We start from the raw sequence: 20,642 nt of genomic DNA on the forward strand, positions 1-20,642 counted from the left end.
CTTGAAATAAACATTTGTTTTAATAATAAGAAATTGGGGTGACACTGTTTATGAAAATAGACAAAACAAGCGATCTTCAGAGTGGCCCGTTTGTCATTATTTTTGCTGGAAAAAAATCTAATTTGATTAAAACGAGTGCTCATCTCTATTTTGAGCTTAAATTAAAAGTTTGTTGAAATGAATACATAGTCACTGCTTGATAAGATAATCCTGTATTTGTTCATAAAAAGTGTGTATTGTCTAATTGTGTATTGTTTAACAAACATTCTGAGAGTTTTGCATGGCAATACATACTCCCCTACAGATTAAACAATCGTTTTATTGGGGGGAAAATGCAAATTTGATCTGTAGCTTGTCATGGTGTAAACAAATATCAAGTAAATAATAAGCATGTCAAAAAAGTGTTGAAAACTGATTATTTAAGTTAATTTTCTTAGCCCAAGCACCATAAATTTGCAAAAAATCATCAGACCAAAACAAAATTACAACCTGATCAGTAACTTGTCATGATAAAACTTTTGACCAATTATCAAATCAATATCTATAAACTTGACGAACAAAAATGCAGAAAACTGATTTGACCTCGTCGGTAGGTGACTAAAATGTAACAGGTATTATGTTCTCATGAATGTTGAAAGCATGAGATTTCACTTCATGAGAAATCCGGATCTTTTTACCAAAGTCCATTCTTAATGTATACATCATCGTTTGTCTGAACTCACCAGATTACTTCTTGCCTGTAGATCAATAAAATGAGCAGCAACATGGGCAGGGAGTAGATTACACAAGATTTGTCTGTTGTTGGTCTGCAGGTCTGTCATTTCTATCTTTTCTTCAGTTGCCTGTTAATTGAAATGCATTAAATGATATTAAATAAAATAATACATGTACACAAATAGTAAATACAATTTAGAGGGAAAGGTATATCTTTCGAAATTATAAAAACGTCATTTTTTTTATCATCTTCACTATTTGAATGTAAATAAACTCATCCAAGACTGAATGAAACGTATTGCTTGTGTATATAGAAAAAAAACGTATAACAAGATTTGTTGAAATAGTTGATACCTGTGTTTTCCATAGAAAATCTAATCTAGAAGTCCATTCTTGTTGTCGACCCTGCAGGTACAAGGTTACCATGAAAACAATCAATACAACTGCACCAATAACATGAGTTGGAATAACTGGTCTACAATTATAGGTGAAATATTATTCCCTTGATACCAGTTTAGTTTATATAAATTATATAATCAATAATAAGTTTTCTAAATTTGGACCGTTGGTGCTAAAAAGAGAATTTGAAAAAAATGATGCAACCTACATGATCTGACTGAATATATACATGTTTCAAAACATAAACACAATGCAGTTCAAATTTGGTTCCCTCTTATATGTGTCTGTTTAACAAAATTTGTTTTTTATTTTTAAACAATGATTTGTTTTATCGAACTATTAATACTATGTAAGACGCCATGATATAGGTAAATTTTGTTAACTGTTCCTTATACTCTGGTGCGTTAAAGGATAAGAACAAATGTTTCGTCATTCTTAGTGTAAGAAGTACCTTTTGAATCTTTTTTTGTCAAAATCGATAAACAGTTATATGAAAAGTAATTACATGTAATAATAATTATGAGAAACCTTATCATATTTATGTTTATACCTGTATAAGTTATCAAATGCATTCAACACAGATACATGCGTAAACTCCATAACAACAATATACACCGCAGCAATGATTGCCATCATGAATACTTTTACTCCAGCTGCAAGCTTCAGGAAAACGGAAACGCATATATATCCCATAATACCACTAAGATAAATGTATTGTGGAAGTGGACATTTCAAGTGTTCATCAGAGGAAATGTATGTAATACTGGCATTTGTTAAGGTTTTGTAAAAAGCTGAATCTTTACAACATAGCTGTAAAAAAAAGGAAAACGTATAAAGTTTCAATATTTATTACATGACATGTTCTCTAATATAGCAGTATACTGAACGAAAATTAATATTTTCAGTTCCAAAACTAGATTCACTTAATGAAACTTCAATAGGTATACGTTTGACGCATGGTCAATAATATCTTGATAGAAGCATCAGCAGTATCGAATAGAATATTTTTCTCAGGGTTAATAGTCTTCTGATATGTAGATTTATTGAATGTGTTCGCCATTATGATAGTTTGACTGATTTTGGATTAGCATAGCAGGTGATGCATGCTTAGCAAAAACGCTCACCCTATGGACACATACTTTCATGATACTTTTTATGCTCATTTGATTTCCTGATTTTTTTTGTATTTCACTTTGACTTGTGTTTTCGTGATGCTTTTTCTTCAATGATATGAATAAACCACACGGAAAACTGCCATTAGAGCAGATAATATAACGGAAATATCGACACAACACCAAACAGAAAAGAAAGTTCAAGAGATTTCTGATGTTAAGTTATGTTTATGCCTCTATCGTGTAGTGACTGAGATCAATCATGCTCATTCCGTATCTCTCTGACTTTGATATTAAATCATCCCAAAACACACATTGTATGATTTATCAAGATATGTTTTTTTTCTGTACATTTAAATTCATTGAGCTGTTTTGCATTGTGAGGAAATGAGTACATGGATTTTAAATGAACGATTAAATTGGGAAACTCATTTTCTCAAGATCACGAATTGTGGGTATTGCTATGTAAAAATGATAGTTACACACATCCAATACATATAAATATTTGTTAATCAGAATTTCATCCATCTGACTCGAGATCACTAATTTCATTGAGTAATACTAGTATTTATACTTACAATATTAACTTGAGATGTAGCATAAATAAGGACTATTGTAGTGATCATAACAAACAATCTCAATCCTGAAGATTTACGAATATCAAAAGGTGCACACTGAAAGAAAATCGCAATTCAAAATAAGAATTTCAATATGACCGATGTTCAAAACTCGTAAAGTTTTTATACAGCTTATATCATTTGTATATAATGAATTTTAAATGATGTCATAGTTTTTAAAATGGCTTAGTTTATATCATTTGTATATAATGTGTTTTAAATGATGTCATAGTTTCTAAAATGGCTCTAAAATGGGTTTACTGTCAGGCTATGTCACATACACTATTAACACCATATGCTGTTGTTATTTTATTCAAATATTTTAAAAGTAACAATTCAAGAGATGCAAAAACAAGATGCAGTGAGTTACGGCTCACTAATTTATATATCTGTCTCTATTCGGAATGAATAAAAAAAAACTTTCTTAACAAGGTGAAGTTGATAAATGAAAATAGATAAACACATGTCAATGTTAAATTTAGCATCTATAATATGTTGTTGCTAAGTAAAATGTAACCTTAATATAATATGATTGCAACAATGTTAAGAAAACCCGGTAAACCGGAAATTAATACGTGATGAATCCGAAAATATATGTCACCGTAAAACTTGCAAATTTGAAGCTTAATACCGAAATAAAAGAATCTCATGTATTTAGTGTAAGTGGTCATGCGACAAAATGTTCTAATATGTAGATCCATATACAGATCATACATCTACGTAATAAAAGTGATTCATTTAAAATTTGTCTTAAAAACTGTTAAGATTACCAATAGTAAGTTAAGTACCAAATATGGTGTATAGTTTTGAGGAAAATGTGAAAAGAAATTCTTAGAAATTTTAAATTTATCCCCTTCGATACCTAAATGTGACACTATTATGACTGCCAATTTACTGTGGGAACAAAATTGTCTACTTTGCAGATTATTATCAGGCTGAGTAAATCAAACCAAAGCGTGGACGGATCTTTTAAAATAGTTACAAATTACTTTCCTTCAAACTCCAAAAAATAAAGAAGCTTAATTACTTCTCAAATTAATGATGCTTTCTTAAAAGGACATAAACTACGAGATATACAAATTGTAATTGTTTTCTTGTTCAAAAACTAATCAGGGTGAAATATAATTTAAAAAGGCAGTTAGTTTCAAGTTTGTCAATATAAGCAAAGCAATAGTTATCAAAAATACCAGGATTATAATTTATTACGCCAGACGCGCGTTTCGTCTACATAAGACTCATCAGTGAAGCTCAAATCAAAATAGTTATAAAGCCAACCAAGTACAGAGTTGAAGAACATTGAAGAAAAGTTCCAAACAATTGTGCCAAATACGGCCAAGGTAATCTATTCCTGGGATCAACATCGATGATGAATTATTCACAAATGATAAATTATACCTAAAGAATCTGTATTCATATGACCTTCAATTTAATTTCATAAGCTGGAGTTGGGTTACGTATATTATAGGGTTCATGTTCAGCTTTTAAAAGGAAAGTACTGTTAACATTAAAAGTGAAACAAAAGTAAATTATTCTGTTGACTGTTTGGATTTAAAAACAAAATCAGTTTTTATACAGGTAAAACGCTGATTGACCTATTTATCTTACATATTAAACGAAGTTAAACAGACATACAATTGCACGTGTTTGCTTTCTATTTGTATGTATATTATGTTCATATCGAGTCATATGACCGTCGGCTATCTTTTGGAGGTCACCTCGCTGGTTATTACATGGCGTCTACATTAGAGTACGAACGAAAGGCTGGTACATATTATCGAGTCCGTGCATCGTTAATTGCTTATCCCAGACGTTTTTTTATAATTCATATTTACGATTAACTATGTAATAAATTATAATTAAGAGTAAGATTCTAATTGGTGAACATAGATAATGACCCTTTAAAACCAAAAAAAAAGTTGTTTTATACTTTATGTAATCGCTATAAACTATATTCCGGTAGAATTAGTTGTCAGACTTTTAAGTATATGTATTTTTGATCTGTTTGATGGTTACCATAATCACACCGTAAAAACTTAAAACATCATTTAATGAAAGGAAAATAAAGTGTCAGTGTAATTGATCGAAAAGTTGTTTAGATACTACCTAAAGCGCTAATAGTAATGGATGTTTTCTAACTCTTTGGATGTTAGGTTACGTCAAGTTGTGCTGGGTGCATACAACTCACTGGGAACGAATCATTTTGATGATATGCAGTACCATAGTGATAACAAAAATTACTTGATATTTAATTGAAAAGGAGATGTTATCTGGCGGAAAATCAAAGTCAGTTTAGTGTTAATTTAAATGTGATAACATAATTCTGAGCGAGAGATGACGTGATATTAAAGTAAAATGTCAGACAGATCGATTGAAGAAAAGATTTATGTTGAAAGCAGAAAATGTTTATCTAATGAAAGAAGATTTATGTTTAGAATCTGAAATTTTTCATATGATTTTATCTAAAATCTTGATAAGTGCAATAGAGTCAGTAGAAATTGAATATAAAAGAGGAGATTAATTCATTGTATGATTCTCTGCAATTTTGTTATCATCCCATTCAGTTATAAATACCCTTGTTTCAATAGATAAAACGCTGGTCCTACATGGGAGAGTATCCATTTCAATAGAAATTCTGTGAAAGTTAACGTTCATGAGAATTCCCCTATGCATTATGATTTTGTCAATTGCGATTTTCCCCAATGTATAATTTATTTAAGTTCTTTCATGAATTAAACATTTACCATCTTGTTTTATGGAAATGTCCCTTACAAAGCATAATCATTATAAAAACTTTTCTCAGAACTTTTCTTATTGGCACGTTAAATGTATTAGTGGTATATTTAATTCTGCCAGATAAAGCGCGAGGTTTGGCTAGCCATAAAACCAGTTTCAGCCACAATGTTTTCTTGTACAAAATCAGGAAAATGGCAGTTGTTGTGTGTGTTACATTATCTTCTGTTTTTGTTGCACTTCAGTGTTTCAGTTGTTTCGTTGTTTACCTCTTATAGCTGATGTGTTTTCCTCGGTTTTAGTTTGTAACCTGGACTTGTTTTTTCTCAATCGATTTATGACTTTTGAACATCGGTATTCTAACGTTGCACTTGTTTGACCGTGGTTATATTCACTGTTAATGATTTTCAGCATTTTTATTTTTTAGATTAGACTTAATTCAATTTTCAATTGTACATCTACCTATAAATTATGTATGTTATTCATAATGAAATCCAAGCAATAATTGTCCATACTTATTTATGCAATGGGTAAAATCATCAACCTTTTCTGTTTATATCCAAAATCTTATTCACTTATAGTAATTTAATCCTCTATGCAATGACTTATTGAATAACTATAATAACTTTCTAGAAACACAATTCTGTTCGTAATTATAAACCTTTCATTACTGACCTTGAGTTTAACACTGAGAAGTAACATCAAGATTAGAGATATCCACACAAATGAGGCCAGGAAAAGCATAAGTAACAATATAGTCCTGCAAAGAAAAGAAAATAACTTTTTTTTCAAATATTATAGAAATCGTTTGAAACCAATTGTCTCAATGAAATGGTTTTGGCTTATTTATTAAAAGGGAATACCAAATTTCAAGAGATAAACTACGAGTTTGTCAGGGTATTTAAATTCCTCGGAGGTGATTTGTCTAATTGAATAACTAAATAGCTTTTGATACTGGTTGAGTTTTCATTATAGAATTTCTCCTAGAAAACCTATTTTAAAATAATTTACCAAAGTTGAAAAATGACAAATTGTCAGAGCAAGAGATAATAATTACAAAGGTTTTCGTTGTTTAAATGAAACGATATTGAGAAAGGCATGCTAAGAAGACAGCGAACACATCGTTATCATAGGAGTAAGTCGCATTCAGACATTTATTTTAATATCTTTTTGTGTAGCACCAAATTTTCCTTTTATATTGTGTTGCGTACAGATTCATTAAACTGTCCGTCACATATCTTGACTTGCCTAGAACTGACAATGAGGGTTGGTGAAAAAATATACAACAATAGGGATTATTTCAGCCTCCCAATTTTGAATATTCCACTTTTTTGGTAGCAACATTCCAGTACTTGGATTTTCTTTCATCATTATTTTGAGAGTTGATATTGGCAAGGAAGCTACTTGACCAAGAGTTCCAAGCAGTGAATTTGAAATCTTCCCTCCGTAAATTTAACAGATGTCATCAAGGTTTGGTTGACCGTTATGGTATAACTGTTTCACAGAGGACGACGGATATGTGTCAATTGTCGTAGCTACATACCCACCCCTTATCCTCGAATGTGACGTACGGATTAAACTTATCACCGGGTTTGTTACAACATGAGCAACATGACGGGTGCCACGTGTTGTGCAGAATCTGCATACCTTGTTGAGTACCTGATATCACCCACAGTTTCGGCGGTTTTCGTATTGCTCACTGTTTAGTTTTCTATGTGGTGTTTTGTGAAATGTTGATTTTCTGTTTGTATTTTTCTTTTTTAGCAATGGTGTTGTCAGTCTATTTCGACTCCCACTATCATTGATGTGGTATTTTCGATGTTCATAAAATATTAAAACCTTTCAAACATTAGGTTTTATTTTCTAACAAAGATGGTCTTACTATTATAATCGTCATAATATTTGCCAATGTTCAACTCGTAACTGTCTTATGTCAACGAAACAGACGTCTGGCGTTCTCAATTATAAGAATAACGTGGGCCATATACATACTCATCAGATCGAGAGAAAAAAATGAACTTAATTTGTAACTTGTAATACAACTTTATACCAAATATCAAATAGGCAGGTTAACAGACAGACAGACAAACGGACAGAGTGCAAACATTCCCCTTCAAAAAGATGGACGAAAGATACCAGAGGGACACAGTCGGTCGGGGACTACAAAAAGATGTCGGATTAACATCAATGAGAAAGCAAACCAAAAGTACAAGAAAAATCATAAAAGCGGTGAATATACAGTTTTAAACAATGAACCAATTTTTCACCTAATGCAAGGTTCAAATGTGTAAATTAGTATTCAATTTAATCATTAATCAGAAGTTCTGCATCCTTACACAGGAAAATTTCACTCACATCAATTTCACGTGAATTTAAATTCATGTGAATCTCACGTGAAATTCACATCAATTTCACCTCAAACGAGCTTATACGTGTAACTCACGTGAAAACAATTTTTGTGAGTCTAACATAATTCTCATGTGAAACGTAAAAATGTTTCATGTGAAATTCACATGAATTTTTTAAAATAAAATATTTCAAATAACATCTAAATTTTCAAATTTAATTAAGATCATGAAAGTTGTAAAAAAAAATTGTTGTAAATTTCACGTGAAATTCATGTGAAAAATATCACATCAGATTCACGTGAATCACAAATTCACGTGAAATTCACATAAATATTTTCACGTGAGTTTCATGTATAAGCTCGATAGAGGTGAATCTCACATGAAATTTTTCATGTGAATTTCACGTGAGATTGATGTGAAATTCATGTGAGCAAATTTTGCCTGTGTAATCTGATTTGATTAACAACGAAAATAACATAACAATACATTCATTGATTTATTTCTAAATATTTGTCCAGGTTTGTCTTAACAATGGATCCTTACTAATTTAATCAGGTATGTACTCTTTTTTTTAAATTTTCGAATATTATGGCCGCGAGCATCACTAAGGAGATACTAATTGTCAAAAACGCAACTGGAACAGTAAATTTGGTACTGTTAATGTCAATGCAACGAACTTTTTGACAAAGCATTATATCAAATCATTACCTTGGTAGTACAACTGTTTGCATTCCAGCTGTACATAGAAGCATGATTAAGGAACATATCATGCTACTACTAAAAGCAAAGTCATCTGCAGCATGGTACTACAAAAATAAGAAAAAAGTTATATTTTACGTATCAATTGTATCAGTACGATAAACCGATTTGTTCGTCCATATTACGGAAAAGTATCATGTTAGAAGTATTTAAGGTTCATAATAACCTTTCGGCTTTTGAAAATTTCCTTTATGTTAATAATTGTTGTGAGTTTTAATGATTAATTAAACAGTAGAGGGACAATCTGGACAATCATAAGTGTTTGAAACTGTATATTAGCTGACCATACCAAATAAAACGTAGGTGTTTGTTTACTTTATCTCAATCTGCCGACTAATGAGAAATTTTAAATTCCAAGGAAGTGTTTGATTTAGAATGCACCTAGTTCCTGTCATGCCTTTAAACTGTTACATGATTGGCTGTACTCAGAGTACATGATGTGATGTAATAACAGCTATATTTTTCAATTCCTTTTAATAAACTTTAACTTTGACAATAACTAAATGATTACAGTGAACATCGATAAACCACTTTTGCCTCTAATAAGGAACAAATATTGCAGAGAACAGCACAATCAACACACATAGGGAATGTTTGGTGGGAGGTTTTCAACCATATTTATTCAATTAAGATAGCCAAGTTTGACGTCACAGCTTTAAATCAATGGTCGATAAAAATAAAAACATTTCTATGGTATGGCAGGCATATGCATTATTCAATCAGCACAATTGAGGGACTTGTATAAAAGAGTACTTTAGTCAAATTTGATTAATATTTGCTTCGTAGTATTAGATCAAAAATTTGAAAACAGTGATTCTTGAAAATATTATAACAATGATTCTCGTTTCGTTTAAAAGAGAATTGTCGGGAAGTTTGTACACACAATTTATATTCGGAAGAACAAAGACCAGACATTGTCTTTTCAGAGCCAACCTTTTTCCTATTTTTGTCATCTTTTTTTATATATAAATGTATAAAACGTAATCATAAATGGCTGTCCATGCACTGTTTAAGTAAACAATGATTCATTTTGTTTTCGCTAAATTAAAATCAGATTGGTTTTCGTCTGAAATTAAAACGATATACTTGATGGGGTTTTTATACCTTGTGTATTAAATTGGGCAGTGTCAACATTTACGTAAATCATTTACATAATTGTATACTAAGTATCAAATGTACCCTTCGTTCTTTCGAAGATTCCTTAAATCGTAAAGTAAAGACGTTGACATGATCTCTCTTCTCTCTGTCTACACTCCGGGCTGTCAATGCAGAGGCCAGGTATTTGTTAACACGGTCCTGAGGTTGTGGTTTGTTAGAATGTCTGAAACCAGAAACAAATTAACTTATATACTACGTCAAATAAAAAAAGACGTTTAATTTCTAACGCTATTAAATAGAAACTCCTTTCGATTGGGAAAATAATCAAACAAAGAATGATTTTTTTTATGAATAAAGCAAATGATAAGGGGGAATCTTTTTATCAAATGCTCAACCTCGTCATGTCAGACTTTAGATAAGAAAAGTATTGATAATCAACATAAGTTGTTTTATATAAAGATTTATATTCATCTCGTCAAATCGTTTTCATAATTATCTAAATCAAATTGGCACCTATAAATAGGCTGAGGTGATTCATTCAATAGAAAATTGAAAACTAAACAACTTTTAATACAAATGCATTGCCCCAATAACGATTGCATAGTTCGTAGTTGTATTACTTACGATGAAGATATTACACAAAAGATTACAACAATAACTCAGACTAATTAAATGTTTGTTCTCGGATCATGCAATTGTATAATGTTTGACGTTTTTAGGCAATAATTCATAATCAAATTATACGCATCACATAGGATAATGTTTTTGTGTTCTAACAAATATATAATACGTTTCTTTTACTTTGAAATGTTTTAACCAAGTCTGCAATACATACCACTGTACTGCATACAAATTGTCATGATTTAAAAGACTGCACCGACAATTTACGTTTAAATGAAGTTAGAAATACAGATTTATTTATCAAATTTCATTTATCGGATCAAATTTTTCTCTAAAGAAACGGTAATGTTTCAGCAAAGAAACTTCATCTAATCATGACTTCCTTACATTCCTATATTGTATTGATTACTTTCTAGTCAGTCGAATATTATCAAGAAACAAACACACCCACATACCTTTCTTTGAAAGCTTTCCGAAGTTTGTCTGTTACTGAATAACCAAATTTTGTCTGGAATAAATGTAAATATGTATTTAATGCAATATCATCTGATAGAACTGTATTGTAATAATGAAATACAAATTGCGACAGAAGGATATAACTAACGGAATCTTGATAATAGATACAAGAATCATTTCACAACAAACATTTTGTGGTAACACGATATAAATTATTCAAATACAAACCTACAATTTACGTAGTTTATCCTTCAAATCAAACATTTTACTGCAGTTGTTGTTGTTTTGTTTTTAGGGTGTTTTTTTGTTTTGGTTCATGTTTCCCAACTGATCAAAATTTGAAAATGACTTAAGTGTACATATTAGTTATTAAATCTTTTATCTGTTTCTGTGGATGCTCGACAGATGTCATGAACATCGTCAGAGGCTGTCTTAAGCTTCAATTTTATTTGTTTAGGCGATTTCTCTATTGAACGAATTATTGTATCTGGTGCAGAAAAAAATATACCGTTCAATGTCAGTTCATATCAGAAAATGAATCTACAAATTCAGTTGTGAAATTGAAAAACCGTCTAAGAGAAATAATCCACAATGCTTTTCATCATAAAATACGCTATAAATTTATCACTTTGGGATACCATAAGGCATATTTTGTTAATTATTTTAGAAAAAACATACTACACAGAGGAACAAGTGATCAGTATGCTGGAGTTTCTTATTGACAACATATTTGTTAAATTTGGAGGTAGACTTTTTCAACAAATTTTCGGCATTCCTATGGGAACGAACTGTGCGCCTCTCCTTGCCGACCTCTTCTTACTTTCTTATGAATCAGAGTTCCTTCAGACACTTGTTAAAAACAAGAAGATCAAAGACGCCAGGTTATTAAATTTCACTTTCAGATATATTAATGATGTTCTTTCCATTAACAATCCGAACTTTTCTGATTGGGTTTCATTAATATATCCACCAGAACTAGAAATTAAAGAGACTACAGACACGGCTTCCTCCGCCTGATTTTTAGACTTATACCTCGAATTTGACATACACAGTCATCTCAGTACCAGAATCTATGACAAACGAGACGATTTTAATTTTGAAATTATCAATTTCCCCCACCTTAGTAGTAATATACCAACTTCACCTGCATATGGAATATACATTTCCCAACTTATCAGGTATTCAAGAGCTTGTAGCTCCTATTCAGACTTTGTAAAACGTCACCAGTGTCTGAGCAGAAAGTTGATGAACCAGGGGTATGTCAAAGAACGTCTCGTCCTTTTTCTTAAAAAGTTCATCGGAAGATACCCAGAACTTGTTGATAAATATTCCGTATCAACTTCACAAATAATACAAGATGGTCTTGAAGTATAGATTTTGCGTACTGACGTTAGTTATCATCTTAATGACGTGTTATAGTATTCTTTTATTAGTCTTTATTAATTTTACTTGTACTGTTAAGTGCATACGATACAGTTTTGATCCTGTATTTACAAGTTCGTGGAAATTTGCATATAGGCTATTTTTTACCTGATTAAATCAAATATGTAATAAAACATATACCTTCATGTGCTACTTTTTGAGTAAAATGAGGTCGAAATTTTGCATATTTGCTCAAAATTCAGATTTGTGGCCGTAATTTCTTTTTCGAAAGAAAGACATAACTTTTTTGTTATAAAAAATAAATGCAAATTGTTTTTGTTAAATGATCGGTAATTTCTGTATTTTATAAGTATCCTAAAAAATTAGGCATTTTTTATTCAGAAATAACTCATATTTTTCAAATGTTCATGAATTAAGGAAAATACGTCATTTTTTGCTGCATGTTTATCAAAATTAAAAAAAAATTCTCTATTTACAGTTTTATAAAATTTGGGTCACATAATCTCCCTGCAAAATGAAACAAATTGCTGTTTTGAAAAATAGGGGTCCATGAACTCGTTTTCGAATTAAATCAGTTTGAATGATAAAAATCAGTCGAAAAATGCATCTTTTCCCGATATGTCACAGTTTGACGTCGCGAAAATAACATTTTACGTTAGCAACGTCATTACCTCCCCTGTAACTGTATCGTATGCCCTTAAGGTGGCTCGTGGGTACAAATATTTTAGCAAAAAATTAAACTTTTATTTTTTCATTAAAATTTTTATTTATTACACTATTCGTGGTTACTTAATGATATGGTACAAAAAACAAACCCAAAACATGATTTGGTTTGGCCCCAGATGACTTTAAAAATTGAAAAAGCTCCAAATTATCTCCCTTTGGTGCAAAAATGCAATTTTTTGGCCTTAAATTTGAAATATCGTTTTTAACTCATCGGTGACCTATATTTTTTATTTTTGTTTTCAAATAACCTGTACATAAACTAAATAATTGTAAAATTTAAGCTATTTCTTATATTAGGTTATTTTTTTATTTCGATATTTCCTCTTTTTCTCCTATTAGTTCAACAGAATAAAAGGACATTAACAAAAATGTATGCTTCTTCCAGATGCAAATTTTAGCTTAATTGAACGGTGACCCCATTTTTTTATTTCATTTTTCTTTTAAGTATATGATAAAGTTCATTTATGAAAAAATAAAGCGAAATCCTATATTAGAAAAAAAAAATCATTTATACCCAGGAGCCCCCTTAAGTCAGTTTTTTGAGATATTCTTTTGAAGTGACTCTGTGGTTATGTAAAACATCATACTTTGAACGACAAAATTATTTCATTTATTGATATTACTTTTACTTATGGATCTTGACATACTATGAATGACAAAACTATTTTATTCAATACTACTACTTTTCTGTTAAGTCTGTTTTTTATGATATACATTTGACGTGAAACTGTACTTATGCATCCCGTCATACTTTGAACTACACAATTATTTTATTTATTATTATTACTTTTACTGTTAAGTCTGTTTTTTGTTATATCTACTTCATGTGACTCTGCATTTCATGCCGTCATACTGTGAACGACAAAATTATTTTTATGTCTTCCTGTACGAATTTCAAACGCGCAATTTTACACCAGTACTGAAAACCTTCTATCCTTTATGGGTAGACTTTACATAGGTAAATTAAGTCGCATAAGAAAAACAATATGAGTATGTTCAATTTGGTGTATGCCTTTTTGTGCTTCTTCGTTTTATTTGTTGTTTTTATAGTGATATTAAGGTGATAACACAATATTGACTGCTGTACCCCTATTTTTTTTTACATTTTTACTCTTTGAGTATGTTTGTTTTGTTCATGCATCGTTGATTATGTAATGGGATTTGATGCGACTGTCATACAAGTGAGAGGTTTAGCTAGCTATAAAACCAGGTTCAATCCACCATTTTCTACTTCAGTTGTTATCCATTCGTTTGATGTGTTTGGACTTTTGATTTTGCCTTTTGATTTTTGATTTTCCTTTTTAAATTTTTCTCGGAGTTCAGTATGTTTGTGTTTTTACTTTTTACAGGACATTTGTTATCCGTCCGTTTGATGTTTTTTTTTACTTTTGAGTTTGCTTTTGAAAACACACCAGATTAGGTTATAAAACCAAGTCAGTGTTGTTATCTACGATAATGCATATAATGCCATGTTTTCAAATATATATAGATGAACTTTTTTGTTTATTCAAATTCAGGTTTGTCATGATTCTCTATATTTGACAAAGTGAATACCAATAAGGGTCTTCCCTTAAACAATATTCACTTACATTAACATCTTTCTACACAATATATATTGCAAATGTCTTAATTGATTACCCGAGTAACAATGAAATGCACAGTGGGAATAATACACAAGATGATATCTCCAACCAATAATGTCTCCTGGAAATCCAACATTCAACACAAAGAGTTATCACATAAGCAACACGACGGGTGCCGCATGTGGAGCAGGATCTGCTTACCCTTCCGGAGCTCCTGAGATCACCCCTAGTTTTAGGTGGGGTTCGTGTTGTTTATTCTTTAGTTTTCTATGTTGTGTCATGTGTACTATTGTTTTTCTGTTTGTCTTTTTCATTTTTAGCCATGGCGTTGTCAGTTTGTTTTAGATTTACGAGTTTGACTGTCCCTTTGGTGTCTTTCGTCCCTCTTTTAAACAAATGATGAAACCGAAAAGAATCAAAAGAGCAACCGAACCTAGACAAGGAAGGAGCCTTTCGGAAGGGAAATGTATATGTTCATTGGGATTTCTAAAGTTATGTTACTGGTCGTGATATTCAATATCTTTAGCTGATTTTGTTGTTTCAAAAAGTCATGTATATATAACACAGTGTAGATACTATTCTGTACGCTATCCGGAAGTCGCGATTTTCGAAGTGATGACTACCAACTGGCTAACAGGACAGTTTTGCCTACGGTGACTTTTCTCATCATTTGTTTACAACTATATCTATAAAGTGCTTTAAACATCTTCAAGGTATGTAAAGCATCCTAAATATGTGTAACTTTAACAAAAACATGCACTAGAATATAAAATATACGTGTGCATCATACCAACTTGATAGAAAAAAGTGAAATCGATGGCCAATTTTGCTCTCGTAGTACAAAACAAATAACCTTTTATTGCAAATATTTGCATCAGTTTAAAGTTCAATATATACTGCTTCAATATTCGTTTCGTATTTAAGTAGAACATTCGTATTTCCCATAAAAAATATGTTTTCCTTGAGGATCCCAAAATAAGTTACTGTACGATCAGTCCATAACTGACTGTATTCTAGTAGCGATTTCATTTTTTTTTACTGTATGACCAGTCGTGATTTTTAAGAAAAAAAACCAAGGCAATTTGAAGGTATCTACGTATCTATATGATATTATGAACTGTCCAGGGAACTTTAAAGTGTAATATCGTTCATAAGACAATATAAATATAGATATGATGATTTTTGTAGACTGCAAAATAATTGTTTTTTTTGTTCCGTCAGTCTTGTTTAAAATCAAACGCCTAAAAATCAATACATGATTAAATTTTGCTTGTGGACTTTGTAATAGTGTATCGTTGCAGTTATCTTTTTAGCTATAATAACATTTTAAAACACTATTTACACCGTCCGCCGAAACATTCAGGTTAAAAGTTGGTATTAGTCGACCCTGAGCAAAACTTTGGGATGGGGTGAAAAGGAGGCACATTATTAATATCTACTGACTTTGTTATTTGAAAATTGTTAATGAAATGTACATGTTAACTTCAAATCAATATAAATGCTGTAATGCATTCAAGTATACAAAAGATATATTTCCTTTTCAGGATAATCCAATGACATAGTTTCGCTGTTTTTATTGCACAAATGTACGGTCAAGAGATTTTGCAGAACTGGTAGATCATTGCATAATTCGTCATGATTCAGAAGAATTAAAGTTGAAAGTGGCAACACGTGTTTCATCTTCTACAAATGTCCGAACAAACAACTTCAAGCTAATACCTGCTGAAATTAAGAAGGACAATAAATTCATAATTCCCCAATGTGAATCATACACAAAAAAATCAAAATAAGAGGTGCACAATTGAATTAAATGATAAAGAATCTAAAAAAGATGCATAAAGTTAAGTGTCTGAAGGAATTTGTGAATATAAAATAGATACGCCCAATACAAAGCTATGGCATTGTCCGCATTTTAGATATAAAAACATGAAAAATATTTTCACCAAAAAATCGAAATATAAGGTGCATATTTGCATTAATTGATTAAAATTGAGCAATTTCATAACTTTAATAATAGGTTTAGGAGGTGGTGTTGGAAATACCTGATAGGTGCCCCATATAGTGCAAAGTCCGTATCTTATACAAAGAACCCCCATAAAAGATGTTTACTTAAATTCGAAATAGACGGTGCACAATACAGTCATTATAATTTATGATAAGGAATCCGGGAAAGATTAATTAATAGTCATATCAGTGACGGATAAAAAAAAGGAGATCCGGCGGATTGAAACCCTTTTTAACTACCAATGCATTTGTATGGGAACATATATTTGGAATCCCCTTTTCTCCTGGATTGGACCCTCTCTCCATTTAAAAATGGCTGGAAACCCCATTGTACATTAAGTGGTAAATGAGGAGATGCACTTACAAAACCGGCCAAACATATTATAACTGTCCAACGAACGAACGGAGAGACGGACTTCATTATCATTATAAACCCCCGCAAAGTGTTGTACAATTGGGTGTCACAGAAATAGCTCTACTCCCAACACAAAGTGAAGTAACTGTGATCAATTATAGGCTACAGTACGGCCTCGATGTGTGTAAATACATGCATTTTTGTATTACAATTAAATCTGTGCGTTTGTAAAATTTTAAGTATAACGGAGGACAGTTCTGAAACTTATACATACAACAAACCTTCCTCTTGTTTTAACAACATTTAAACATCCTTGTACTGAATATAGTAAGTCGAGTACACCCTATTAAGCTAAACATGTTTCATATAAGTTTTTAGGATGTGAATTTATTAAGATATATTTGTGTTATTTAGAAAAATGACACCTTCTAAATGTATCGTAAATAACTTTGAAATCACTACTAGAATACAGTGAAATAAAGACTGATCATACAGTTTCAAAATATACAAGCGAGACTGATCGTACAGTGAGAAATTCAAACAAGTGTTATTTTCTTATTTCTGGCTTCAAAGATCTGGTTGAAACTTTTACCACCACTTGAAATATATTTCATTTAGTTAATTAAGTCTGGTATTTACGTTAATTTGTACACTAAGAGGGTAAAAAGATTGTTTTTAGGTTCACAGACTGATTGTCCTCAGTGATGCACTAGAAAATCTATTGATTAGGACAGAGATACGAATAAAGAATGTGCTTAATTTAATTCTAAACCATTTGAGAATATCGATGTCAGCTGAATTAATCATTAAGCAATGTACAGATGATCCACTTACCGTTTAATTCAGTATATCCATCAAATTTCACATGCTATCCAAAAAATTCTCGCTTCGAAAATCGCGACTTCCGGATAGCGTACAGAATAGTATCTACACTGTGTATAAGTGAATGATAACGAAGGCTATAAAATAAGTTACACAATGTTGAAACATATCATTTCTTTATATCTAACTGTGATATTCGTTGGCAACTATCTGAGAATATTACGGAATGAATTTATAATGCTTTGCGAATTTCAAATCAAAAGAAACTAAAAATAAGCCTTATCATGTCTTTTAATTATTTTCCAATTTTCGTTATTTTGATACATTTGTAGATAAATATGTGCGCTTATAATTTCCCATTATGTTTCTGTTTTCATTAAATCTTAAATGATTAGAATGTTTTTGGAGCTTTTGTTTGATACTGCAAAATCATCAAGAAGTTGTACTCGGTGTACTGTTTTAAGTAGACTGGAAGTTGATATTCGACTGGAATTAAAATGTATCAAACAGTGTATCAAATAGAAATGTGATGTTGCACTGGATATCGAGATGCTGCGTTGTGTAGTAGCTAAACAAAATGATAAAAATATTTTCTATGTCTGCATTATATATTTACACTCAATTAAAATAATGAATCACACCTTGAAGTTTCAGCCTACAGGAATATGGACAGTTTTATTATGTTTATCATCTCAAACAAACAATCCACACAGTGTGTATAATTAAAAACCAAACATGATATAAATTCAATTACAAAAGCGGAAATATGATGGCTCACATTAATTGGTTACAATCATAGCACCATAAAATTAAATTAAGAATATATCAGATAAGATAAAACCAACATACTAGAAATCAAAGTAAACATCATACTGCAAACATTTCGATTGTCTTAAAAATATTCTTGGCAGACATCTTCGACTTTTTCAAGTGGTCTTTTCGATAATAGTATTATTGTAACGCGGTATCATCAACCTAAATGTTTTCTTTATTCTTATCTTGTTTTTATTTACTGCTTCAGAATCGAGGAGCTTGGTCAATTTTTGAGAATTTGGTCAATTCTTGAGAGTTTTGAGGAAAACCAACAAATTTATATGACCATAAAAGAACTGAAACATGAATATTTTGGCTTCGTGTACAATACACACTAATACACTCCCTTTCTGATCAATGACATTAGGGGGAAAACATTATTCCGCCATTCGACAAAACCTCGGTCAGTTTTAAGTATAATGTGTTCATTATATTTGATTCCATGTGAGATTAAATCAAAGTATAGACTAGTCGCCATTCTAATGTATCTTATCTGACTTGAACTTTCATCGATATAAATTTTAAGTAATTTATTTGGAAATTATTTATGCAAAGGAGCTGTTGAAAGCTCTCTCGACAAGTATTGAATGGTATATACATGCGACTTTAAAATGTCACTTAATTCTGTATAAATGATTCTGGTCGAATTCTGTTCCAATTATGGTAACCAGAGTCCAGTAGTGTTTCCTCCTTATCGCTGGTATTTTGTGTGCTTAAGAAACGGGAAACACATCCAGAGTAGGATCTGCTTTCTCTTCTAGAGCACCAGAGATATTCCCCGGCTTGTCGTAGGTTTCGTGTTGCCCTGTCTATGGTTTTCCATGTTGTTGTGTTTTTGTCTTTTGTACTGTTAATTATTTTGTTATGGCGTTATCAGTTTATTCAGATTTTTTTATTTTTTTTTTTAAATCTTAGGTACGCAAGAAGACTGTCATTTTCCGTTTAAATGTTAATAATATATAGGTGTTATAATAATATAAGTTAGAGTCATCCAAGTCACGATACATAAAATGCAAAAGGCAGCTCACACTGAACAGCACGCTATAAACGACCTCAAAATAACTACATACAGGAAATCGAACGGTCGAATAAATTTAAGAAACGAGGAAGCCCTATGAACCACACCAACAAACGAAAACCACTGAACAACAGGGTATGTGCAAAATTAACCCATAACAAATATAAAAGGTGTAATTGGCATTAACCAGAATTTGAAAAGTGGACGTGTAAATTGTAAAACATTTTAGTGAGAGTATGTTAAAATCACTTATCAATAGATTAAATACAGATCAAACTGCAAGTACCATCATGCTGAAGTTAAATAAACAATTGTTAAATGTATTCAATACTTTGTTATTTTGGAAACTTAAAATATAAGAATACACAATCAACTTTCTTGAAAAACAAACCCAAGCGAATAACCGATTACGTCTCTGATTTTGTTTAATTTTAAACAACCACTTATGGAACAGTATCGCTGCACCTGGAAACTTACAATGTTACAAAAATATAAGTTGGTCAATTAGGAAGGATATAAACAGTCGTTTATCAATTTAAATATTGCGCTAAAGGATAGTTTAATCGCTTAAAAGCTATTTTCAATATGAAATCAAACAATACCATACTTTAACTTTATCTTCAAACAACCAAAGAATGTAAAAGTGAACAAAATTTTTATCTTTTGGAGTTCAAGTAATCAATCGGTCAATAACTTAAATGACGCCATTTGGTGACAGTAAAGACATCTGCTTTTAAAAACGGTATAACGCCAATAACAACAATATTTAGAGAAAAGAAATTCAATATAGATTTGAATATTTTAAAAGACTGACTAATTGATAATATTCATAAAGGTTACACCTCAATCGTTCATTTATCTTTAAAAACGAATGTGTAATTGTGTAGCTATCATCAAACCGTCTTATATTTCACGACATTTTAGTAGTAATTACATCGAACTAATGTTTCATATCAGCTTAAATTGATTCCCTTTATTCATATGCTGCTTGGTATATTTTACCAGTTCCAATATTGACAAGACTGTTAGGCTCAGTTAACATTATAAATACTTTTCTGCATAAAAATGGAACTTTTATGTTTCC

General features: G+C 31.0%; 1 protein-coding gene across 1 annotated transcript in view; it reads right to left on the reverse strand.

The window, feature by feature from the left end:
• LOC134706601 (adenylate cyclase type 1-like) overlaps nt 1-20,642 on the reverse strand; it is a 76,675-nt gene that overhangs the window by 12,494 nt on the left and 43,539 nt on the right. Inside the window, exons 9-16 of the mRNA XM_063565673.1 lie at nt 10,854-10,906; nt 9,859-10,000; nt 8,629-8,726; nt 6,248-6,332; nt 2,804-2,899; nt 1,664-1,923; nt 1,069-1,189; nt 723-842 (exon numbers count right to left, since the gene is read on the reverse strand). Coding sequence (XP_063421743.1) covers nt 723-842; nt 1,069-1,189; nt 1,664-1,923; nt 2,804-2,899; nt 6,248-6,332; nt 8,629-8,726; nt 9,859-10,000; nt 10,854-10,906 — 975 coding nt within the window. The remainder of the gene's footprint in view (nt 1-722; nt 843-1,068; nt 1,190-1,663; nt 1,924-2,803; nt 2,900-6,247; nt 6,333-8,628; nt 8,727-9,858; nt 10,001-10,853; nt 10,907-20,642) is intronic.

This window comes from Mytilus trossulus, chromosome 2, assembly GCF_036588685.1.
Source record: "Mytilus trossulus isolate FHL-02 chromosome 2, PNRI_Mtr1.1.1.hap1, whole genome shotgun sequence".
In the NCBI taxonomy this organism is placed as follows: Eukaryota; Metazoa; Mollusca; class Bivalvia; order Mytilida; family Mytilidae; genus Mytilus; species Mytilus trossulus.